This window comes from Strigops habroptila, chromosome 1 (assembly GCF_004027225.2).
Source record: "Strigops habroptila isolate Jane chromosome 1, bStrHab1.2.pri, whole genome shotgun sequence".
NCBI lineage: Eukaryota > Metazoa > Chordata > Aves > Psittaciformes > Psittacidae > Strigops > Strigops habroptila.
In genome coordinates, this window is record NC_044277.2 from 139,086,072 (window position 1) to 139,111,819 (window position 25,748).

Sequence of the window (25,748 nt, forward strand, 5' to 3'; positions counted from 1 at the left end):
TCCCCATGAATCTCCTCCAGATCTGAAAAGAAGTACCAGCCCTTTTCTGTGTCAGTTGTATTCGCTTTGGCTTTTACCATGCAATGAGGGTTTGTGAGGAGAGAGAAACCCACCATTCTTTGCAACAATTGGGGCATCCCCGGTTTAGTGGTCATGTTATTTAATTCTCTTCCACATCACAGAAACAATTAACACTTGCAAAGGGATGCATAGGAAACAGACTGTAGGCAAAAGAGTACGATAAGATAATTTACTTTGGTTGTATCCATTAGCATCTGCAGAAAGAGGACTTTAACACATAGTTGGTTCCTAGTTTCCTTTGCTAATGCAAGAGATTATATTAGATGGAAAACACAAACAATTTGGTATCGGTGAATGTTCACTGCTGTTCACTTTCCCCCAAAATTTTTCACTCTGCTGCTGTCCAAAGATTTCCTTTAAGATTGGGCCTTTTTGTAAAAGTAGACCAATGGAAATACCTGAACCATAGTGTGAAGACAGAAGACGATAAAATGAAAAATAGTAAAATCTAATGGTAGGTAAATGCCAAGCCTTTACTGTTGTCCCAAATCTCATACATTAACTTTCAGATTTACTCTAGGCCACCTGCTGCTCTGCCTAATTCTGGCTTTTGTGGTGCTTTGATTGTTAGTGCTGAAGAGTGGAGGGCAAACCTGGCTCTCCACTGCAGGCAGGGGAGGTATGCATGTGTGCGGAAAGCCACCCTCAGTGGTGTTCGGTCTCTTGTGAGAGGACATCTGAAAATGGTATCATCCCCTACCTCAGAGAGATTTCGCTGATCCCAGACACAATGCTGCTGTTGTTAAGCTAAGTGTTTGATTGGGGTTTTTTTGTGTATATGTGTCTTTTTTTCCCCACCTCCTCCACTGTTATCACATGCTGTACTGATGGTTGTGCCAGGATATAGCACTTGTTAGAAATTTGGTTAGCTATCCTTAGGCAAATCAGGTTGATAAATGAACTATTAAATAGCAAGATTCAGTGTTCATCAATATAGTTTTAAGGTAGCTGGACTGAAGGAGCTGACAGGTCTAGAAATAAAATCAGTATTCTTCTTGTAACCCATTGTAAACAAGCTGTCAAGCATCACTACGGTCTGCTTTGAAATAGCTTTAATGAGTAAATAGAGAGAATAAAAGCAGAGAGACAGTGTCAAAAACGTAAGCCTAAGATAATTGTTGTTCTTTTCTTTCTTTAACCTATTCTATTGCTTTAGGTGGTGGTAGCTGTATTTCTGCTGCTCAACAAGACAATTTTCCCTAGACCTGACTTAGACAATTTTGATATAATTTTGTCTCAAAAATTAATACCTGTGACTTTAACAGAAAGTTGTTTTGGTTTGTTTTTTTTTGTTTGTGGTTTTTTTTTTTTTTTTTTTTTTGAAAAAGTGTAAGTAGAGTTGTATTTTAGCAAATAACAGCCTCTGCATTTCGTTCTTCTATTCGGTGTCCACTTTTTTCTTTTAACTCACTTTTTGTGAATGAAAAAATCTGCATTTTTTGAAAGGTAAAAATAAATCCAAACATATGTAATTTCTGCACTTCAGGCTGCCAGGAGAAGCATTCTCTATTTTTTTTTCCCCGTCAGTTAACTCTGGGTTTCTTATCCACAGCTTTGGTTGTTGCTGAGTTTCGTTTCTAAATTTACCATTGAAGAGATCCTTCTTGCTTGCCTGCCTTGTGAGTCTTCCACCAGGTCAGCAACGCAGGAGGCAGCAGTACCCTTGCACTGGGACTTGGCTTGCTTGCTGGATTCCCGGGAGTGGGCCTGGCTTGGGCTTGATAACAAGCCTCCAATAAGAGGGAAAAAAAGTTGTGAAGTTTGCTCGCTGTTGCTCACTGGGATCGAACAGCTTGTCTTTTCTTTTGAGGAACATTTATACTTAACACTCGGTAGGCAAACTGCTATTTCAGTTTGCAAGTGGATTCGGTTATTCAAATGCACAGGCCAGAAAATGAAGGGGATTCTATTTAAACAGTGTGCTCCCAAGTCACAGATGATCTTTTTGATGTCTGTATTTTGCAAATGGAAATTTTCCATTTTCCAGCACTAGCATTTGTTCAGAGGCTGTGTGCTATCTAAATCTGCTTTTGTGGCTGTTCATTTGCATTTTTGCTATGCTATATTGCCTCCCATCTTCTCCCCTTGGCCCCCTACTCTTTTATATTGAATTCCTATTTTTGCTGCCTCTACTTTATCTTGCATCTCCGAAGGCTCAGTCATGCAAGGTGCTGAACACTCAGAACAAACAGCAGACACTGCTCAGCACCTCATCAGGATTACAGGTGAACAGAGAGAATTGCAAACCATCTGCGCATGTAAGACTTTCTGGGAGAGAGCAGGAGGAAGGTGGAGCTCTTACCCACGCAGGTAACAGTCTGGCTTCTCCTGCAGCTCCTGACCTTTTTCTAGTTGCAAGAACTGCTGGTGCTACTGGCCAGTGTGTCTGATGGGGGATGTGTTAAAATCTTGTGTCAAAATTTTATGGTACGATGTGAAATACTCACAGTAGTCAGGTGACATAGCCAAAATGGTCCTTCCTGGCTTTAAAATAATGGCCACAAGAAGCCTTTCATGTTCAGATAGATCTCTTGGTCAGAATGCGTGGTTTTCTGCTTCCTCAGTATTTCTTTTTTATTTCACCCTGTACACGTAGGCTCTTTCTTCCCCCAAATCTGGTTACATGCACTTCTACAAGCAAACCACTTAGCAAGAAAAACTGCGTTAATATCCTGAGGGAAAAGTGAGAAGGTGGGGAGAGAAGCACAACAACTTAATTCTGGCAGTTGAAAGAACAGTCTGAAAGTTGTCAGGCTCAAAGTATCACTGTACCGTCAAGTAATCACTATTCACTTCTGCAGATACCAACCCTCAAACAGTCTATTTCACCCTGGAGAAAAGCAGAGGGAGGGGAGAAAAAAAGAGCATAAGCAGGAGTATCACTGGAGTATCACTCATGTCACTACCATGAGACATAACGTGTTTAAAGCTGAGCAGCAATGTGTACCATAGGGCTTGGAGATGGGAATTGTGGGCTTCTCCTCCCATTCCTATCTTCTTTCTTCATTCACCTTTCTGAGCTTCCAAGGGACCACGCAGTCCTGGCCAGCTTGAACTTAAGTAGGAATTGGAAATACTAAATTAGTTTACTCAACCAGCCTTTTCTTCTGAATCTATTTTGGCAGGTTTGGAAGCTGGAGCAATAGTAGTGCTCCACTGTGCTCCTCTGGATGGGCAAGAGCTTGCAGAGCTCTGGGAACAGAGCACTCACTCTGCAAAAGTTTTTCTCCTGAAACAGGGGGGCAGATACCTGTGTATGCATGGCATGTTGTTCCACTGTATGACACAGGATTGGTACCTAAATACTAGTAATTAATAATTATTGATGCCTGATTCCACACAGATACATGGGCAGTGTTTTGAGCACGTGTATGGCTTCCCGTGAACTCACTGGCTAGGGGGCAGTTATAGGAATCCATAGCAAAACCCTCTGCTTACGAGAACAGCAAACTGCCAGAGTAAAGCGTGATATTTCCATGTTCCTGTCATGTGCAAGCACGTGCCCACAAACCAAAACACAGCTGGCAAGTCTAATTTTAGCTCTACCAGCCTTGAGAAGTGTCCCTTTAAAGAAATTCTTTTTATAATTTTTTTTTTTTCTTTTTTTCTGGAGCAATTTGGTTGATAATACAGCAGCTGACAATCCTGCTGCAATACTACCAAGGATTTAAATAAAAACAAAAAGAAACTGCTTCCCCACATTTTTGTTTTCCCCCCAAAAAAATGTATAAATAGGCAAAGCCGCTGTAGAAAGGCCCCGGAATTTGATGACATGTTACAGGAATAAGTGATTTTTTTAAAAAAAGAGAGAGAAACGCTGTGATTTGTGCACAAGAGGAAACATTTTGTTATTCCCGCACTTTCTTACTGGTGATTTATAGTCCTGTTGCAAGACAGACTTTTCCTCCGAATCTGTCGGAGGATGAATACTTGTGGCCGCGGTGCTGACACAGGTTCTGGGCATTGCGGCAGGTGTGCGGCTCCGGGCTGGGTGCGGGTCTCACACCTGGGCCTCCGGTGCGGGGCTGCTCCTGCAGTCCGGGGGGCCCGGCAGTACTGGGTGGGCAACTGGAGCAGCGGGTAACTCTGGTAGGCACTGTGGTATGTTCACGCGTCTGGCCGAAGGCCCCCCGGTAAGTCAGGCCGGGAGAGTTGCCTCTTTACCCTCTTCCTCCATTTTGTTCCAACTTTAAATAAACCGAGTCTTATATAAGCGGGCTGACAAAGTATGTATTTAATATGTCTGGCCCCGGGTCGCCCCTCCGCGAAGTGCCGAATGACGGTGAGGAGTAGTTTTGTGACGGGGGGGTGAAGGGGAGGGCGACGGCGGCGACGACGACTTCTCCGCTCGGCGCCCGGGCTCCGTGACCTTCCCCTGCCTGCTGCTTAAAAAAACCCAAACAATATAATACAGAAAATTAAACCCGAGGCGCCGTGGGTCTCTCTCCCCGCGCCGGTAGGCTCTCCCGAGTCCCACGGCCGCTTTCCGGCGCTCCCCGCTCCGGCGGGGCTGAGGGGTTGGGGAGGCCGGCAGCGGGGCGCGAGGAACCGCGGGCGCGGCGGGGGCGCGGAGGCGGCCGCGTGGCCTGCGCCGACCTCCCGGGGGAGCGGCGCGCCGAGGTCCCTCCCACCGGCGGCGCGGCGCGGAGGGGGTTTGAATGAAAGACAGGACGAGCCCTGAGCACCATGTCACTCCGTGAGGGAGGCAGCGGCAACTAGGCTGGGGAAGGCTCTTCCCTCCCTCCCCCCTTTTTTTTTATTTTTTTTTTTTCTTCTCTTTTTTTTTTTTTTTAATTTTTCCTTTTTTTTTTTTTTTTTTTTTTTTTTTCCTGTTGGAAGAGGGGCGGGTGGGGAGCGAGAGGGGAGGGCTCGAGCGCGGGGCGAGCCGAGGAGAGGACGAGGAGAGCCAGCGAGCGGCTCTGCGGAGGTTTGGAGTTGCACTGTGTGCCCGGCTCCTCTCGCAGGACGTTTCCCTCCCGAGCCGGGCAGCGGGCACCGCCGCCGGAGGCAGGCTGCTTGCTGCCGCCAGCGGGGAAGGCGGGCTGCTCCGCCGCGGGCAGCCGGGCAGGGGCTTCCACCCGCCCCGCTCACCCACCCCCTTCTCTTCACACACACACACACGTATATGTGCGTGCGGGCGCGTTTTTGGCTGCGCTGGAAGTAACGCGCGGTAGACGGCGAGGAAGTCTCGGCAGCCTCCCCCGTCGCCCGCTCTGTCAGGAATAGCGGCGTGAGAGGAAGAAAGGCCCTGGGGCACTACACCCTACCAACGAGTTCCCTGCACCAGCCAGAAGGACTCCAGCTACATGGGCAAACGCCTGGACCAGCAGCCAATGTACCCCCAGTACACCTACTACTACCCCCACTATCTCCAAACCAAGGTAGGGGCCGGCGGGGCCGGGCGCTCGGCGGGTGATGGGGAGGGAGCGGCGCGAATTGCGGGTTCGCCTCGCCTCTTCGGCGATTTTTCCGGCGCTTCCTCGGGTTCGGTGTCACGCAGAGCCGAGCTGATAGGCAGAAGGCAGGCATGAGAGAGGCAGGAAGGTTACTGTCTGCCCTCCCCTTCGTTTCTTTCTTTATTTTGTTTTATTTATTTATTTTTCCCTAAGGGCTGCTGGCGTCGGCTAATTCCTTTTATTGTTTGGGGAGACCGGTGCGGTTAACGCTATCGTAACACCGGGCAGGTAGTGTGTTTACTATGGCATGGGATAAAGATTGCTCTGGTCAGTATCACGCATGAAACACTGTTTTTGGTGGCTCTTCCAGTGATCTCTGCAGTCTATTCGGAGCTTAAAAGCATTTTGCTGTTAGAAAAGCTGTCTATGGCAACTCAAACTTTTAATCAGCTGAGGAGGAGATGCTGTGGAGCTCGGAGGAGAGCTTGGAGCTAACCGAGTGTAAATCTGTTGGAGTTTGTTTCAGTGCATTGCACTGCTTTTAATATTTCATTAAATATTGAGGATGATACGGCTGTACTCTGTTGCATTTAAAAGATCTAGGAATAGAGGGTAGATACTTTTGGAGAGCGTATCCGAGTGCGGACTCTTCCTTTTTTTTTTTTTTTTTTTCTTAATAATTTTTAAAATGCCAGCAGACTGGAAAGCAGGCCTGCATCTCCTAAAGAGACTGAGGGAAGTCGGTGCTACCTGGCCATGAGTTAGTTAATTAAAGCTTTATTTTTCTAATGCCATTGTATAATAGGCTGCTCTCTGAAAAGATTTCCTGTGTGACCAAGGGACAGTAACAAAAGAAAGCCTTAAACTGAAAGCTTGCAAATCCTGTTAGGATGCTGTATTAAAAAAAGAAACAAAAAACAACCCAAATATATAGGAAAAGAAAAAAGGGGGAAAAATACTCTTCTGAAGCGTGACCTCACCCCCAGATTAACAGTTTCAGTCAATAAATGAACATCTTTTGGAGGGAGGAGAGAAATAGTCAGGGCGCACACACGTGTGTGGCATATCATATACATATACACATCATGCTTCTGTGGCAAATCTAACACATGGGACATTTGACGTGTGCGTCTGTGTGTGGTGAAGTGCCACAGGGGAGGCTGACTTCTCCAGACTTTTGGTTTGAAGCACGTTGATCTGGCTGCAGTCCTGAAAGGATAAGTTGTATTTCCTTGTTAATAAAAATTACTTTCCCGTTAACGTTTATAGCCCAACTACTGCATTATATAAATTAACTAATTGTAAAAATGGCAACTCAGGCTGGTTGGAGTTGCAATGACACCAGAACCACTCAGTATGATTATAGCCTTGTAATTCACGGCAGGGTTCTCTCTCACTTCTTTGCTCTGCTGTTTCTTGTGTCGTGCAGATTTTTTTTTGTCTAAAATTTAGACTTTTTTAATTTTGTATTTTGGACTGATTTTCATTGGGTGCTGTGTTGTTTTGTTTGTTTAGATTTCTTTTTTTTTCCCCCCTTCTTTGCCTTTCAAGGTCGATCCAAATTGCATTTTACCTTTGTGACCATTTAGTGTGTATTGTTGCTGTTGCAGCAGCGGCCCGTCACTAGCTTGACTGCAATACTGCCTATAGCTTTAACTGTTTGGGGGATTGGGGGACACAGACTGATGCTATTCCTCAAAACCTGGCAAGCCAAGGACATGAAACGATTGATGGTGGTTTTCTGAAAGAACAATAGCCTCGAGTATTGGAGGAGAAGTATTGGACATTCCATGCCTTTTACTCACGTAGCTTACGTTTTGCCAGTATTTTTTTTTTTTTTTAATTTTATTTTCCTTTTTTGCTCATTTTTAAACTTTGTAAAATAAGCTTTTTGAGAAAATTAGCCTTGTATTTGGGCTTAAAATAGTAACAATAGCTTTTTGATACCATGGCTTTTTTTAACTCAGTGCTTTAAAAAATAAATTAAACCACTTTTATAGCCCGTATATAAAATTATCAACTCTGTGAAAAGTCATATGCATCTGTCTTTGCACATATGCACTGTTACTGGAAGAACAGGTAAAATTTCAAATCAGTGATGAGTTTTTATATGGCAAATTTTCTTATTTTTCCTGCTTCATAGTTAAGTGCATACATAAAACCTAAATAATAATCATATAAATACACCATGTATACACACATGTGTACAAGTATTTCTTCTCTATAGACCTGAAGAGCTTAGAGTAGTGCAGACAGGCAGCATCTGGATTTTGTTACCTTAAAGCTAGCCATCAGCTTCTGGGACATTTTAAAGCAGTTAGATGCATTGTATTTCTAAAGCTAATAGTCAGGTAATCAAATAGCGTGGTGGAGAGCTGTATCTTTTATCATACCTATTGAAGCAACACGTATTAATAAACCCCTGTACGATTCCAGCCATCCTTTGAACTCCAGATTTTTGTTTTCCAAAAGCTGCATGGTAGGATTCAGCTCTACAGAAAGAATGTGTTTTTATGCTCATAGTCATGCACGCTGAGGGGGGAGTGCATTCATTTATAATTAAGAAAGAAATTCTAGGCTTTCTTATAGCATTTGTATACCGCTTATGAAATGTAGCGCGGCAGCATGTTCAACGAGCAAGGTTTGGAAATCCGTGTTCCCCAGCATATTTGGGTGAAGCGCTGTTTTTGCTTTGCTTGTTTGGTGAAGTTGTCTCCGTTCTCTTTTGAGAAGTACCGTGTTACTGTACATCATGTCTTTCTCACGGGGGAGCACAGGACTGCTCAAGATCTCAGCGTACAGTATGTGTTTGTGTCTTCTAACATAGCTAGCGTGTTGTTGCGCAGAAATGGTGTAAATGAATAGCTATATGGGTAATGGGATTATAAATAGAAAAAATGGATTCCATATGTTTGTCTGATTGCTGTAAGTTTTTAGTGTTTCGTGGCCTTTTGTGGAACATGGAGCATGAACTCTTATTATTCAATTTACTCATGTTCCTTCATTATCAGGTGCCACCATGAAGCTAAAACTTTAATTGCAGGTTTAGACAAACCTGTTGTCATCCAAAAATGAAGTTGGGTGGAGGTAGGTAAATTTTTCAAGAGACAATTGCAAGAAATTTACTATGTTTCTTAATGACAAGGACTGAGTTTGAAGAAAGGCATAACCTTATTTTTCTTGTTTTGGCATGGTGCTCTCTGACAACTGCAGGTTAAAAGTACACTGTTGGATCTTCTTTAGGCAGATCCTGAGAGCAGAGTCCAGTTGTCCTAGGAGTTTATTTCAGAATAAACATTTTTAGTTACCGTTCTAAGTGAAGGACAGTTTTGTGTTCTTTCTGCAAAGAATATTGCACGGAGGTGGTTCAGCTCATGTATATCTGATGAGAATCTATAGCAATTTTTTATTTTATTTGGGAGACATTAAGTGAATTTCCTTAGTTATATCGTTGCTGATGGCATAACTCCTCAAACAACTGGTTTGCAGGAGTACACTGTAAATTGTCACATATGAAATGATAATGATGCCAAATCCCGTGTTGTGGTCTGAATTTCTTTCCTTAGTTTCTTGCTTGCCAAAGCAAATTCTTTACTCTGCCATTTTGCACAGAGGAAAAGAAAACTAAGCACCATGAAAGATCATGTAAGGATGTGAAAATATTAACATATCTACTTGAATATGTTTGAAAGAGTCTCTAATTTAGTCGATGCTGTGTTTTCTCTTTGTCCTCTGCGGTTTATGACTAGATCTAGCATTGGGGTAAGCTTTCTCTGCAAACAGTCTACTGAAAAATTCTAAATCACTTGGGTAAAAAGGGGGTGCCACAGTTACCTGCTGATAGGAGTTGTTTGGTTTGTGACCGCTGGACCTGCATTTGGTTAAAAATATGCCAGTTTAGCAGCTATTTCCGTGTGGTTTGCTTCCATGCATTCTCCAGATATTTCCTGCCTATTAGTCATGGTTTGGGTTTGGTAGTTTAACTCTCATCGTGTTGACTTTGCTACCCAGAAGGCTGAAATACTCCAAACAGAGAGGTGATGTTTACTGTACTCTCAATACCTCTTCATCTCTATGCCTGATGCACATGTGAACACATGCAAAAGGAAGAAATGTGATTTCCCAACACCTATGCGAATAAAATCCTGTCTCTGTGGATGCGGAAAGTCTGCAGACTGGCCTGCAGGCAAGAATGGCTTAATGAGCATGTCCGTGAAGTGACAGATACGTGCCCCATCTGAGTCAAAAAGCTATTGGGAAATTCAAACTCAGAAGAGTTTAAACTCCATGAAGTAATTTTACAGGTACACATGTGGGGGTGTGTATCTGTTTTGTTATGGTTCTTTTTTGCCATTTTTAGGGCATCCGTTGGCATGAAGGAATTGGGGACCTCTCAGTTGCATGTCACGAGCATGCCTCCCTCCTTACTCTATCAGCCTCTTTCAGAAAGCATGTTTTTGGAATCGGTGCAAAGCTCTTACTTCTCTTCACCTTGTACCTATGAATCCCATGCTCTTTTGTCACTCACGTTTCTGTTTAGCGAGTTTACGGCATTCCCCACTTTTGGCCATCTGGCCATACAGAAGGCCTTGGAGAAAGCGTTCCAGATACGGAGATGCCTGACAGGGCTTCTCCGGCTGGTAGTGTTCAGATTGTGTTTGGTGCCTGGTGTGAAGCAGGGGTCAGGTGTAAGGAGTAATTCATCAACCACACACTGATTTCAGGCTGCATTTCCAACCATCTGCAGCTTGGATTGCTGCCAGAGCTCAAAAGTCTAGCTGGAGCCCATGTGATCACGCCAAAGTAAAGGCAAACACTTGCAAATAGAGAAATGCATTTCTAGGAATGAAGTTCATTCGCACTTAGCCTCTGTTTGATTCAGTATGTCACAGTGTGTTCTAAATGTCTTCGAGACCTGTCTGAAAGAAACATGAATTTGTTTAAATGCCATTTAAAAATATTTAAGCCTGGCTGTAGTTGTGACAGTAATATTAATATCTAACTCTAGTATTTTGCCAGTTGCTTTAAACAATAAAGAAGATAAAAGTTATGTTCCTCTGAAAAATACAGAAATATACGAACTCATTTGTTTTCCGGTATGGTTTGCCATCTACCCTTACATGCTTGGTTAAAAATACTTTTGTTGCTATAAGGGACATCATGATATATATTAAAATAATGTTGAATCTTTTGATTGATTTTTTTTCCATTCATCTGTTGCTTCAATACAGGCTTGTTTAAATAAAAATAATAAATAAATAAAACCCCCAAAACACAAACACAAAAAAAACCCCAACCAAAACTGTGGGAAAGTTCAAAATTTACTCTTTCAAACATTTGTATATTACTGTATTCTACAGATATCTATTTTGCAAGCAGATATTTTACTTCCTTAACAAAAGATGGAAGTTACGAGCACTTGCCAGATTAGGCAAAATAGATCTTGCTGTGGCAAATGCTTTGTGTTATTAAGATCATTAGTGTTAGAATGCTTTATGCAAGGTGCCCCTTCAAAATAAAGCACAATACAAACTGGACTGGTTTGCTTTTTAATTCATGGTGGCCTTTCAAAGTAAGCATGATGGTATTATATTTGCACTTTCATTCAGGTATCTTGGTAAAAATCATTGGACTGTCAGTTCCTGAATTTCTATGAATTAAAAAACAGATAAGAAAAGATGTATTCCAAGTAGGATGCCGGAGTTCATTTCAGGTCTTGCTGTAAGTAGCCTGGATAGCGTTCTCTTTGCATATAATTGCAAGCAGGGGGTTTTAATTATTATTTTTTTTAGTGTGGGGGAAGTGGGTTTGTCACAATCTACACTCCAGGCAGGCGCTTTGAGTTCACTTGCAAACAACCCCATTCCGGAGTGTCCAGGAAGAGAAGCAGATTTAAAAACAAAACCAAAAAGCCAACAAGTGTGCTGTTTATATTAAGATTATTTTCTTCTTACTGAAGAAAAGTTTTTTAATGTTAGAAATTTTATGTAGAGGAAAATAGTTAATGTGTCTCCAGAACTTTCTTCCAGTGCTGCATTAAAATTGTGTTTTGTAACAGTCTCATCAGCTACAGCTGTATGTGATTAAATAGTGTTATATCAAAAGCATGTGTGAATAAGAGCTTTTATGATATAGTTGTTTCATACCAAAGACTGCAGATGGGCAGAGAAGGGAGACTGAGAACAGTGATTTACTCGGATATTGTCACAGCCTATATTGTGAGTGTTTGTGTAGTGATGCTTTGCAATTGCTTTCCCACTCATGGGCAAGATGCAGTGATGGAGGGAAGTTTAGAAGTAAACACTTTTACACAGAGAGCTACTCTCAGTATGTGGGGTATCAGCCTGAGAATGGTGCCTACTGATGCAGAATGACATACAGATATTTTAAGTAGCTGATTAACAATAATATTCTTGAATAGAAGTTATAACGAGAGGGATCTGTTCTGCTTCCTTTAAAAAAAAAAAAAAAAAAAAAAAATCAATGAAAGAGCTTCAGTTGCTGTCAGGAAGGCAGAATCAGGCCCACGAGGCACATACTGTTCTCCATGGCAAAACCAGGGCAGTTGAACAATAAGCAGGTTTTTATATTAAAGAAAAAAAAAAATTACAAAAGAAAAAAGAACTGTCTGTCAAAAAGATTCTGCAATTGTACGAGTGGATAAGGACATACCTCACCTGATGGTTAACAGCGTTTTGAGTTTGCTATGGCTATAATTTCTATTATTATTCTGGTTTATAGTTTTAGAAAACAAACAGCAAGAAGCAGATGTTCTGTCTGTCTGTCTCTCTGCCACAGTTGAGAGATGATTTATACATGGTGGAAGTCTAATTGCCATAGGAGATGTGTCACATGGAGCCCTCTGCCTATAATGAAGATTAGCAATTTATGTGAGAAAGTAAGCATGGTTAATCCACAAAAAGTAGGATGGAGTGGAGAGCTGGGTTTGCTTTTATTTGTATAAGTGTTAAGATAAAAATACTATGTAGCCTCTTTGAAGTTTGAAACAAGTCAGTTTTCTGTGTAGGTCTTTTTCTGAAGATACAGTGTTTCTAAATGGGGAAGTGAAGCAAGGGTTGCTTGTCCTATCTGTGGTTGCAGATTGGAGGCTCTTGTTGAATCCTGCAGCCATACTGTCTGCTTGATTTTGTTGGTTTATAGTAAAGTCTAATCTCTTATCCTAGAACTTTTTATTAGCTGAAAGACTTTTCAGGCCTGACATTGTCAAATAAGAGTAAAAAGATTTTGTCCTACTTTTGGATGCAAAGGCTTTTTTTTTTTTTTTTTTCTTCATTCTTTCTTCTTGTTTTCCTTGTTTGTTTCCGTGCTTGCACAGGCGGGAATAAATTCCCTCTCTGATTATTTGTTGTAAAGTCAACTACAGTATCAAATGTGGTTGTTTATTTAAAAAGTAAATATTTACATTTTTGTTTCATTTGTGGTGGTGAAATTATGCAGCTGAAATTATTTGGACAGATTTTCTATAAGGGTTCCTCTGTTAATTGTATTGACTTCATTCAGATGCAAATGAATGAAATAAACCACCTGACCTATATCGATCATAGTAGTAGCCAGAAGACACATAAGATTGCATGTTTACAATGTAAAGCTCTGATATTCTGTTCCTCATTGGTATCTCCATGACACATGTTTTATGGATGGTACCATGTGGTTGATGATGATTTATGGGCTGTCATGCAGTGGAAGTGATGTCACTCCTCTGTGATTCAAATTTATTCAAGAAGGAAAGTTGTTCAACGGATTTGTATCTCCCCTCCCCAGGTATAAATCAAACAGCAGTTTGTTCTTATTCTGTGAGTTTGCATTATATACTAAATCCTGAAGCTGCACTTAAATACTCCACTGTGGAGTGTGGCAGAGAAGAGCAGGAGAGTCCTGTGGGTCGACCAACATGATGTTGTTTTATTTAACTGATTGCTCCCTTGGCTTCTGTCCCACTCCCTTCCCCAGTCCCTTTCACAGCCCTTCCTCTGTCCAGCTATATTTAGAGACCAGCCAGGCTGAGCCATGCAAAGTTCAGTATCGATGCTGTGCAGGAGCCTGACCTTTCTGCATGCAGCCTCATGCCGATGGGAGGCGGCAGGACTGGATCAACCATCAGGTGCTGTTTGACTTGCATGCAAGAAATTCTCATTATTTGGAACAACATGAGATGCAATCTAGTTGTCTTCCTGGGTGAGAAGCTGGCAGCCTTTGCCCCAGGGTTACGGGAGGGTAAGAGGCAGACTGAAGATGCAGTAGATAGGGCAGAGGGCTGTTTTGGACGCACAGTGCCAGAGCTGGCAGAAGCTTGAGGTGGTGCATTGGTGACCTGTGAGATAAAAGGAGATTAGGGGGCTTCAGATGGAGGTGTTTTGCCAGAGAAAGAGATAAGGGAGCCTGGTGTACTGCTACATCACAAAAGGTTTTTAAGGCTAGGTATCCATAGTTACAGCAGGAGAGTTAAAATCTAGATTTCAGGGACTCACCTGGTGTAATGTCCTCCTTCCCTTTAAAGAAGAAAGTATTTGGCAGTTCTTAAAGCTGGAATGATGTGCCTGTGTGAATTCCCTGGTGCTCAGAGAACTGCCTGTTTAAAGTTTGCTCTATTTTCCCCTCTTGTTCTAATTTTTCCGGCTGTGGAAAAGAAAAATGGCATTGCAATTCTTAGCCATATAAGGGACTTGTTAGTTTCTTTATGTGGTTGGGAATTGTTTCTCCTTTTAGTCTTCAAAGGCTGTTGCTGCTGAGTTTGCTTTAAAGGGAAGGAACTACTTGCTCAGACAAAGGCTGCAATCCTTATTTCTTCTTTCTCACGTTTCTCTGACCTTTTATTGGGGGACAGGCATATGAATAAATTCTGCTTGTTGGTATTGTGCAAGTTGATGGATGCTCTTACGAAGAGAGAAGCATAATGGGAAATGCAGTCTTCATTTCTGTTCTCTCATTTTAGAGTGATGAATTTGGTTTAGTGCCAGTTAGTAAGTACATGACCTTTTCCCTACATCTTTTGATTCATGACAGGGGGTGTCAGAGCTGTGTTAGTGATCTCTCATTTCAGCTTTTAACAAACTATGAAATATTAAAAATGAATTAGGTCACTTGGAGCTTGGCTAATGTGTCTGTGGTGCAGGATGGTGATTTCATATTAATGAAGCATAAAACACAGCTTAAAAAAAATCAAAATTCGGATTATTGTGAACACGCAAACAGCAGAGATGCATTGCTTGTAAGAATATTTTATCTTGAAAATGTTATCTTCTTAAGACAAACTCAACAAGATATTTTGCAAAGATGGTGTTATCGACAGCATTCATTTCGTGTTCATTCCAGAAAATTGTATCTGCTTTTCAGCCTAATTAAAACTAAGTTTTTTCAGTATATTTACTTTAAGATCAAAACTGCTGACAAGACTTCTTTTAGTATCAGCTGAGATGTGTCTACACAGCTGTTGATGTTCGGCTTAGCTGATACACACAAACTGATAATCTACCATATGTAACTGAATGGTATAATATATACTCGTTTCGTGTGCAAATGACACTTCTGAATTGATAGTGGAAGGGAGACTGGTGATGAAGAGAGCTGTGAACAGTACGATGAGTAAGGTAAAGAATAAGACCGACAGCTCTTATACAAGTCCCTGCCTGGTTTTGCATTCATGAAAACTACCGCTCTATACCTGAAAGACATCAGAAAAAAGTCAGAGCCACTGCAGTCCTTCAGATGTTTGACAAAGCGTGCAGTAGGACTTGGTAAGCTGAATACTTTACCTAGGCTGTATTAAGACGACATTTACTGTGTCAAGGTAGAGCTGCACTAAGTACTGTTAAACAGTCCTTCGTGAAAACAAGCACAAAGCAGACATATTGCTGTGGCCTTTAGCAAAGCAGCTGGGAGCTTTCTGCCTGGGAGAGCATTGCACTTGCTGGATTTCATGTTTGTGCTCTTTGTATCTCCTTGGAGCTTTTGCATCCTAAAGAAACACAGGGGCTGATCCAAACATTTCCAGTAAAAGCGTCCTTTTCAGTGGCGCTTTTACTATGGGTGCCAGCTGATGGTGCAAGATGAGATAATAATAAATCTGGCTGATGTATGGTGGCTCCAGGATGGCAGTAGTGGTACATGCTGATCCCACCTGTCTGTTGTTGCCTCGCTGATACAGATGTGCAATGCACAGAGTCATCTTGTGTTTTGAGATTATGGGTATAATTCCTATCTCTAGAAACAGCCATGAGAAAGCTGTAGACTGCTGGGCTGCCAGGACATACTTGTTATCTGTGTGACTTAGAAGCCTTGCTGGCCACACAGTTTCTGCTTTATATCTCTGCCGTTTTACAAAATCACTGTAATTATATACAGTTGTCCCTGCACAATGTGCAATTTCCTGTAGTTTGAAAAGCTTTCAGCATAAGATTGTCTAAACTTAATAACATAAACATTAATTTATGGTGTTAGATGGGTTATTGGGTGTTTTTAGCATGCATAAGTCTGGCAATAATTGTGCTGGACAGAAGAAGCAAGTTTCGTTTCCTTCAATTTCTGCCATGCATTTGCTTAAATGGATCCCTGGTGATGGTAATACTTAACATGTAGCAGTCATTTCAATTTTCAGCAGGCTGTATAAACATTAACTAATCTTTAGAGCCAGTTCTGAGAGGTGTCTTAAACACCTTATTTGCTCCTGTAATGGCTAGATGCAAATAATGGCCTCAGCCTCCAGAAGCCTGTACTGGATTACTGAGAGTTTGGGGACAGACTTGTGTAGCATCCACACCTTCTCTTTTCGGACAGAACCCAGAGGTGGAGAATGTTGTTGCTAATTTATAAGCAAATTCAGTGCGTGAGTGGCGCAAGAGTGAAGGCAAAGCTGGGAAAATAAAGGGAAAACATTTGCAGAAAGTGACATGTTAATCTCTGGTTATCCTGAAGTGCTGAGTACCCACAACTCCAACAGGTGGAGGTTTTGAAAACATTTGAAGCCAGACTCAATACAGCTCCTAGATGGGGCATCCAGAATTACTTTGAGAAATCACTTGCCTGAACCAGCCTAGCTGGTTCAGTGTTACACCTGAAAGGCCTTGAGTCTTTTTGTTGGGGAAGCAGAGAAATGGAGCAGTGTAAAAGGATGCGCTTTCTGGAGGAGAGGAATTCACTGTTGTTTCAGTGCTGTTGTTTCAGTGCTGTTGAAGTTGGTTTTCTGCAGTCCTACTAAGATGCCTGGGTGAAAAGGATGTTTGTGGTGTGTGACCAGTGGTATGAGGGGCAGACCAGGGCCCAGCTTTCACTGTTGTAGAGATTGCAGTAGTGCTTCTTTTCCAGAAGACATTAAAAACTTAGTGGGCACTTGGAAAAGGATGCAAAGGACTACTTCATCCTTCCAGGTAACAGAGGGGAAAAACTCTTTCAAACAGTGCCTGTGCACAGCCCCCAGCCTCGCTGGCCTTTGTGAAGCCTCCTGTCAGGCACTGATGAGAAGGGTGTTTGAAACGATTGTCATGATTTGATCAACGTTGTGCAAGGACTGGTCTTTGTTTGAGTCCTTCAGAATAATTTTTACAATCTACAGCACCCTGTTAATCAGCAAGGGAATAGCAAAGAAGATATTTATGGGTAGGTGCTAGCTAAATAACAGTTGATAGATACAGATTCATCAGAGCCAACTGGCTTTGGTTTTCTCATGCCTGACGTTGTGTATCTTGCCAGGACTTATTTTAGATATTTTTGTTGTCATTACTTTTTTTATTCCTCTCATTTTGGCTTGTAACATTATCATATGTGCTTCCCTTACTGTTGTGTTGGAAGTAGTTGCGTTTTTAAAAATTATGGCTTGTTTGTCTCAAGGATACAGTGTGAATGGGAGAGAAATGGATGATATTCCTGATGTTGATAATATGTTGTCCCAAGGCCTTTGTTTTAAATATGTGAAAATACTATGAACATGGTATATTATTGGTGTTTTTAAAGTTGAGCAAGGAACTGTGCCAATGGCCACAAAGATGTAGACTGTGATTTTTACAACGTGTGTTGAGGAATGAAGTATGGCTGCCATGCTCCAACAGTAGCCGATGAAGTAGGCATTTATGCTTCATCTCTCCTTGTCTTTTAGCAAGGGAGTAAATTATTAGTTGTTTATTATTTCTTAACCTTCAGTGTGCAGCTTCCTTTCTGTGCTAGTCAGCTATTCTGGAGTAGAGATACGTGAATTTTATTTCATTCCTCCTCTTTCCCGCATTCTAATTTGCTTTCAGGAGAGATAAGCAAGTTCGTGCTTTCTTTTTAACCAGTCCAAGTGGCAGAGAGGTGATCCAGTGCTTAGGTGACAAGGACAGACCTTGAAAAGGCTGAGGCATGAGGCGTGGGCTCTGTTAGAATGAAATGAATGGAAGGAAAGCCAGAAGCCTTATTTTTATTCTATGATTTGTCCATCTTCTGTGATTTAGTAAATCTACTCCTTCACCGTTTTACCTTAGTTTTGGATTTCCTCTGCCTTGTTTTGTTGTTTTGTTTTGGGTTTTTTTCCTCATCAAGAACTCTTCTGGTTGTCATTTTTCTTTCACTTAATGCTTGCATATGTGTCATGGTGCTTGTTCTGCCATTTGACCATCACAACTTTTTGTATAGACATTGCAATTGTATTTCCTAAGCCAGTCATACTCTTCCTCCTTATTTTCTTTTGTGGTGTTTTACTGCTTGCAGACCGCCTCTGACTGTGCAGTTCTATTGTGCTGAGCTGCATACAAAACCAGGGTAAGAGATAGTCCTTGCCTGCAAGAGTTTATGAGCAATGTAAATAAGGCAGGCTCACAAAGGTGGATAGGAACAGAAGCAGAGAGAAGTGAAGTGCCTGGTGGGAGGCTGCATTACAGGACAGTGCTGGGACCTGGGTGGTGGATGGTAACTAGTGTCTATTGTTTACCCATATACTGTGTGCTACTCCATCACCTTGGGAATGAGTCACTCTGCCTTCCCAGTTCATGCATTGCTAATTTCTTAATTTTCTTTCCTAGTTTTTAAGGTGGCAGTTACACACGTTCAGTTCACAACTACATTTATGCTTCCCTGGGCTTTGATTTCTCCATATTTGTTGTTTGGTGGCCAGTCTCCCATGTGTTGCTGTCAGAGGATTTCGGGGTTTGGCAGCAAAGTGAACGAAGCTGCGGTGTGGCTATCTGGAGGTACTGGTGTCAGTGTGCTGGCACTTCAAAAATAAAGTCTTAGCTGATATTGCTGGCTGGCTTCATGGGGAATGAAATAGAACTGGACAAAAGAGCAAAGCAGCTAAGGTCAGTGTGAGACAGCAAGGCTATTCCCAGCACATGAGAGCTCTGGAAATATCATGGTGTGCAATGGCTGGGCGCTTGTGCTCGGTGAGGATTAGAGTTGGTATTTTTTCATGCTTGCTTCCCATTTTGCTGGGGCTGTAACGTTGCAGGAGAGCTGTGGAAACAACTGTTTGGTGCTTTTAGAAAGTAAATAGTGTGGGGGAAAGGGATGCATCTGTCTTGTAAGTTGGCTGCTGATAAATGTTAGGTTGAAATTTCAAAGGGACAGTGCTCTCTACAGTAGCTTGAGGCCTCAGAGTCAGAAGTGCTGGTCACCTGCAGCTCCTATTAACTTCAACTAGAACTGCATGTACTTTCCACTTTTGAAGACCAGGAGTTCCTTAGGCCTTAAATGTTACCTCTTTTTTATTTTTTTAATAGCAGTTACAAGCTGACAGGGAAATCTTCTTTCGCTTCTGCTGTATTTTTCTTAGGGGATGGGAAAAAGAGGGTTGGGAGACCAACAAAAGCACTCTCTTACAGCAGTGATAGAATGTATTTCCAAAAGCAAATACCCTTGCATCTCTAAACAGGTAACACTGCATATTGTTAGCAGCATAATGTTAATGATTTAAATAACTGCATTGTTCATTTGCCTTTGGCAACTTCTGTTAGATAATGAGGATGGACATGATTTCTTCCCTTATATCTTTTTAATTTTTAAAAATCTTGTAGCATTTGGGATTCAAGGGCTGTCAGGAGATGGTTATTTGCTTAGACGAGGGAAAACGTGACAGAAGCTTCTCTAGCAGTTATGTGGAGTTTATTTTTATGAAACGTGTATTTTGAAAAATACTCGCTTGCTTTGGTCTGTTACCAGCTCTCATAGTTATATTAAGTGGCAGGAATTCATTATTCCTAAAAAAGTACTTTAGTTCAAAAGGACCTAAATTTTCAGTGTGTGTGTTTGGATATGTACCAATTTTCATCTCCCACTAGATTGCAGGGAAAAGCTTGAGTGTCTAACCCAGATATACCTAAAGGGCTCAAAAGTCACACACACAAAGCAGAATAAAGTCTTCTAAAAAGCCTGGGATGTAACAGCCAGCCTCACTGGGGCTCCCTAGGCTTAGGTGCAGGTTGCAATCTTGAGTATTTCTGGAGTTTATAGACTGAGGTTTTGGGGTTAACACTCAACTGATGATCATTGAGTCTTTTGATTAGACATGTATTTTGAAATTCTGGGTTCGTGTTTCACATTGCTGCCAACTGCTGCTGTGTCTGTTGCTTACTCAGCATTAACAGTGGGAATATCCAAAGCAGACATCTAAGGGGGGTAAAAAACCTGTGCCTGGTTTGCTTAGTTGCTTATTTTTCTTTAGTTGTTGTTAATTTTTTCTCTAATTGTTGTTTATTTTTCTCTAGTTGTTTGTTTTTCTTTAGATGTTTAGTTGTTTAATTTTCTTCCCGTTGTTGGTAGAAGTGATTTCTTGGGACAGATGGCTGCCTGTGTTGGGAGACTGATGACTTGTGAGGTGCTCTCCCTTTGAACACCATCCTGTGGTTTGGGTGTGCTCGCAGCTGAATGTGATCTCATGGGCAACTCTGCTGAAACTGCAGCACTGCATATCTGATGAGGAATAATTCCATGGCAAGAGGACTGGCAGAATTCGGCCTTTAGAAAAGAAATTTCATTTTGTGAATGTATCACAAACAATAGAGAGTTAAAAGATGAAAACCTGCCACTACATAGAAAAATAATACTGTTTCAATTTAAACCTTGGTTTAGTAAGTTTTCCTGGAAAGAAACTTGTTCCTGAGGGCATTTTATCAATTTTTCCTCTCTCTAGGGTTTTATACTGCTGCCCATCACTGCAGTATCTGAATGCTTTCTATGTAGAGATTGATAGCAAATTTCAAGTCCCCAGTGGACTCTGCAGTCTTTGGCATATCTTTCTTTAGGGGGTGAAAAAATATGTTGGGTGGAATTTTTCAAATAAAATATTAGTTCTATTTAATTTTACTTTATAATAGCAAAGAAGGGGTTTTAAATTATTCCTGTGGGAGAGTTTATTAAGTGTTTTTCATTTTTCTTCTTCTTATGATTTTACTGAGGTTTTTTGGGTACAAGAAGCACAAGTGTTAAAGTTGGAATACATTACTGACTTTTAAAAATGTGTTTTCTTAAATGTCACATCAAGCAGATAAGAGATAAGTTATCAAATGTCTGATGTTAGAGGTTTCTTTTTTGTTCAATGTTATCTAGATTGTTTGAAAAACATTCAAATAATATTTACATTTTTACAGGTGATGCATACCAGCTCTGTATCAACTCATGAGAACCATTAGATGCAGTCTTTTATCTTTTAAAAATGGTTCAAGTAAAAGTAAATGTTTAAATTATTAGATAGGAATAAATTCTTAAAACTAGGAAAATTACAGTGAGAGGATTTACTAACTGGTTTGGATATTCAGTTCTGAACCATTTCAGTATTAGTCTTGTGTGGCTAATCTATCCAGCTATGTAGTCTGTTTAAACAAGGTACTTAGCTCTTCCCAAACAATTTCAAAGAGAAATAAAAACATCATAATTGTTTTTTTGTTTCTTTCCAGTCTGTCAGAGAAATACCTTGATTAGTTTATACTTAGCTTATACATATGTGTGTGTGTCTTCCTTATATGAGCAGTAAGAAGTTTTTGAAGAAACTCAAGCTGTAGCAAAGAGTCCTGTGGTTAATTCAGGAGATGACTGGTCTTGTCATCATTTGTTTCTTTTTGTGGGGTTTTTTTAGTATCATGTAATTGTGAGCTCCAGATATTAGAGAAAGCTCTTAGATCTGTCCTTCTGCTGGCATTTATGAGTGCCTCCAGTAGCATCCCAGTGAAGATACATGTCTTTGGTAACTTTTGGCTGAGAAATGGTGCTGGTGGTAGCTAGAGAGAGTTGAAGGTAAACCAGTCAATATTAAGACATGGATCTGAGCTGGACTGTGCATTTAGTGGGCAGTTTTTGGAGCAGCAATTTTGGTAGAGTTCAGGAGAAATAGAGAAAGCAGGGAGAATAATCTTGCAGTGGGAAGTTTCTTTTATTTCCTCGAGGGACAGATAGTATTTTCCTAGAAGATATGTAGTATCAGAAGAGATGCCAAGAAGTCATCCAGACCATCTTCCCTTCCTCAAAGGTGAAATCAAGTGGATTTACTGTATCTCTACCAGATATTTCTCAGTGGCTTGTGTTATAATGAGACACAGGGTGGTGAGAGGTGTGGCTGAGGAAGCTGCTGAAGCCCTCATCCTCCGGTTAAAGAGGTACTGCTACCTGCCCAGGTACCTCATCCAGTGTGCTAATAATTTTATAGAGGTAGAGGGGAGGGAAGGCAGATTTTTCCAGTTTTTTCATTTTTGTCCTTCAAGGAGGGCTTCTTGTCACTCCCCTATAAAGACACTACTTTCTCAATAGAATATATGTAGGTGAAGGAATATGGTCAACTCGGGAGTAACAGCTCCATCTGAAGTGTCTTTAGCTATTATTTTTTACAATACTACCTGTTTTATCACATGCATGAGTCACAGTTTTTACCAGTAGGTTCAAGAAGTCAGCCTGTATATTCTTGTTTCAAAAGCTAGCTGTGTAGCCTTACCTTATTTTTCACTGTGAAGTGCCCATTAGGTTTGGTGGGAGCTATGGGGTGCGTAATATTTTGGAAATCAGGCCATTGAAGTATACTTTGGTTATAAATAACTTTAGCTAATTAGGTTATAAACCAATAAAGAGTCACAAACCAAGTGCATCTTTCTTGCCTTTCACCAGTGAAGAGACCAGGTCAACTTGGATGAATTCCTTGCAGGCACGGATGGTGTACCCACATCTCCGTAGGTTCTTTGAGCAAGTTGCTTTTTTGAGGACTGTGAGTCAGCAGGGTTTTGAAGCGGATGACTCATAGACAAACTAGCTGAATGATGGTTACCAAGTGGGTGGGGGAAGCAAGGACTTTATTCTGGGAAGGTGTAAATGCAGACAGAGGCCAAGTCTGGAGGTGAAGGAGGCCATGGGATGAAAGGCATTAACTGATAGGAAGCACTGAAACAGCGTTTGACACTGTCTGCTCTTTGTGGTTCAGTGCAATGATGCGCTTCCTTGTGGCTAAGTTTGATGTTCTATGAGAAGGCTGTGCCTCTCCTAGGGAGCAGATGTCCCAGTTGAACAGCAGCTAACCCTGATAGATAATAGAGAAACATTAACTTTGAGAGCCAGCTAGTTGCTATCCAGGGGTTAGATTTCTGCTCAAAAGAGAAATTGGGCTGGTCTATGCTTCAGCCCTTTAATTTGTGCAGAGTGTAAACTTTAACATCTCTTTGGCTGGGACAGGCAGCATCAAGGAGTCCTGTGCAGGATGGGTTAGCATGCCAGCCTCTGAAACTGGAAAAAACAGTGGCGTACTGTATTGGCTGATGAATCTTCTTATACGGCTTAGAAACAAGAATGCAAAACACATAAAACCATCTTATTCTGGATAATCCTATTTACTGGTTGGTAGAAGACCAGAACGCCACTCCAGAGCATCCCTTTGTGTGTTTCTCACGCATTCCTGCAACTCTTCAAGTTGTAATGGAATTTGAAAGGAGATTTCCCTTGAGGTGTGAGGATCTTTTATTACACAGTATTTTGTAGTTCAACAGGAAACCAGCAAATATGGCTGTATATCATTGCCACCAGAGTTGCTCCTGACCACATACCTCTGTGTATTAGCAGATGGTGACAAAATCTGTATTTTTGGGATACATGCAACATTTTTTGTGTCTGATGGAGTGTTTGCTTAGAGTGGAATAGCAGAAAAACTCTCAGTCAGAGACCTTTGGAAGAACTGAAGAGTAGTGGCTTCACAATCAAGCCGCTTGCAACCCTGGCTCTCTTTCCCTTCTTCCCAGTATGTTCAGATAGCCCAGTAGAGAGAGTAAACACTTCAACTGATAGTATTCTGGAGTGCTCGGAAACTGAAAGAGGAAGCTGTGGTCACCAGATTCCAGCTGTCCTGTTTCCTCTTCCAAATGAAAATGCTTTTGTCAGGATAGCTTATATAAATATTTTTCAGTGCAAGCTCAACTCATTCTAAAACTATTTTAATTACGATATTTGTATTCTCTTGATTTCAGATCTAGAAAATGTGAGATATTGAACTGAAGGCTGAGAGATAATCTGGTATATATTCTCTATAAGAATACAGAAAGAAATTTATCCAGGCTAGTAGAACAAAGAGCCAATGGCTGAAAGTTGAAACAAGTAAAATTCAAGAGATGACACAGTGCATGTTTTGAAAGGTAATGGTAATTTACTGCTTGAACAGATTGCTGAGGGATACAGCAGATTCCTCTACCACTCAAAGTCTTTAAATCAACATTATGTGTCTTTCTCACTCATCCTCAACTTGCTGTGTTCAGTGCAGAGGGTACTGGGTGATATTTGATAGCTTCTGTTATGCAGAAGGTCAAACTAGATCATTGTAACGTTCCTCCTGGCCCTAAAATGTGGGTCTGTAAGCTGTGGCTGCTCGTATCTTTTCAATAACAAATTGAGTTGCTAGGGGTAATGGAGGACATGCAGAGTCAAATCTCGAATCTCAAATTGAATCTAAGTGATGGGCAGAGTAGATGTGCATGTGAGAGACACCTAGCTTCTCTAGCTTCTGTGTTACATCAACTTAGATTTCCTTAGAGTCATGCTCACTTACCTAAACCCAGCCTCTCTCTTGGCCCACTGCATCTTGGGGATTCTTGATATGGTGTAAATCACAGGCTGAAACAGTAAAAAGAGGGAGGATTCAGGACAGATTAAGGAAGAGAACAATATGTAGGAAAGCATGACTTTTAGTGCCCTTGACTTTGGGGCCTTATAGCGTTTCTGTCTCTGGCATATAAATTGCATCAATTCAGAGTCCCTCATGCATCAGTAGATTGGGTAGAAGAAGTTCTGAGGGAATCTGAGTTGAGCATAAGTGGGTATAAATTACATTACCTTACAGATTGCCTCTGAATTTGGCCCGGATTCTTTCCTTTATTTTCATTATGTCAACTTCGTGCATTGGCATTATGGTCTTTTCAACAACTGGCCTGACAGCTAATGAGTTCTTTCTACCAACAGTAAATCAACCAAGTCAGACAATGCTGCTCCACATAAATACTTCTCTTTATGTTCAGAGTATTCAGAATCCCATTAAATTTAGAACAGTGTGCTACTAGAAATGCATGTAGAGAAGTACTGTAAAAAGTTGTAATTATTCATAAGCCACCTGGTTTCTCTTTGCTCCCCAGCTCACCATTTTCTGAGTCTTGGGGAGAATTAGAAGGGGGCTAGGCAACATGAGAATGCTGAAATATAAATGGCTTTGTTGGAAACAACTAAGTCCAAATGACTTTAGGAAGTTGTTTTGATTTATGCTTGTTTATACTCCCCAAAATCCCTGCAACAAATAAGGTTAAGAGAAAAAGTCAAGAAATAAATTATAACACTTCCATTCTTGAAGAGCTGAAACAAAGGGAACTTAAACTGTAGTGCATTAGGAAATAGGATAGATTTTTCCTTTCCTTATTGAATGGAAGAAAAAATGTATTTGTATGTTAATTAAGTGACAGTAGAATATGCGTTAGGAATAAATTACAACATGTTACACAACTTATTTCAGCTCTCAGTTCAGAGTATATTGCTAAAAGGCTAAACTCTTTCCCAGATTGCAATGTTGATAAATATTTCTGTGCCACTTCATTATGTTTTAGAGAATTTTTTCTTTCTGATGTTGGCACTTCAGCATTTAAGCAGCTATGGAGTAGGTAGAACAAGAATTCCTGACTGGTTTCTTCTGCCTTTTACCTTGCTGTATGAACTGAAACAAAAGCCGCTATTTTGCGTCTTCCTTTTCTGATCTGAGATAGGCAAGAAGCCTATAGAATCTGATGAAAAATATTCAGAGATACAGTTGATGTCTTTTTTTCTTTTTTTTTTTTCTTTTTT

General features: G+C 41.1%; 1 protein-coding gene across 3 annotated transcripts in view; it reads left to right on the plus strand.

Moving 5' to 3' along the window:
- The window catches only part of RBMS3 (RNA binding motif single stranded interacting protein 3), a 712,107-nt gene that overhangs the window by 265,358 nt on the left and 421,001 nt on the right, over positions 1-25,748 (plus strand). The window contains exon 1 of one of the 3 annotated variants that reach the window (XM_030490152.1): positions 4,776-5,462. The exons of the other annotated variants lie outside the window; for them this stretch is intronic. Coding sequence (XP_030346012.1) covers positions 5,388-5,462 — 75 coding nt within the window. The 5' untranslated portion in view covers positions 4,776-5,387. Of the gene's footprint in view, positions 1-4,775; positions 5,463-25,748 lie in introns of those variants that run through there. 3 annotated transcript variants of the gene reach the window in all.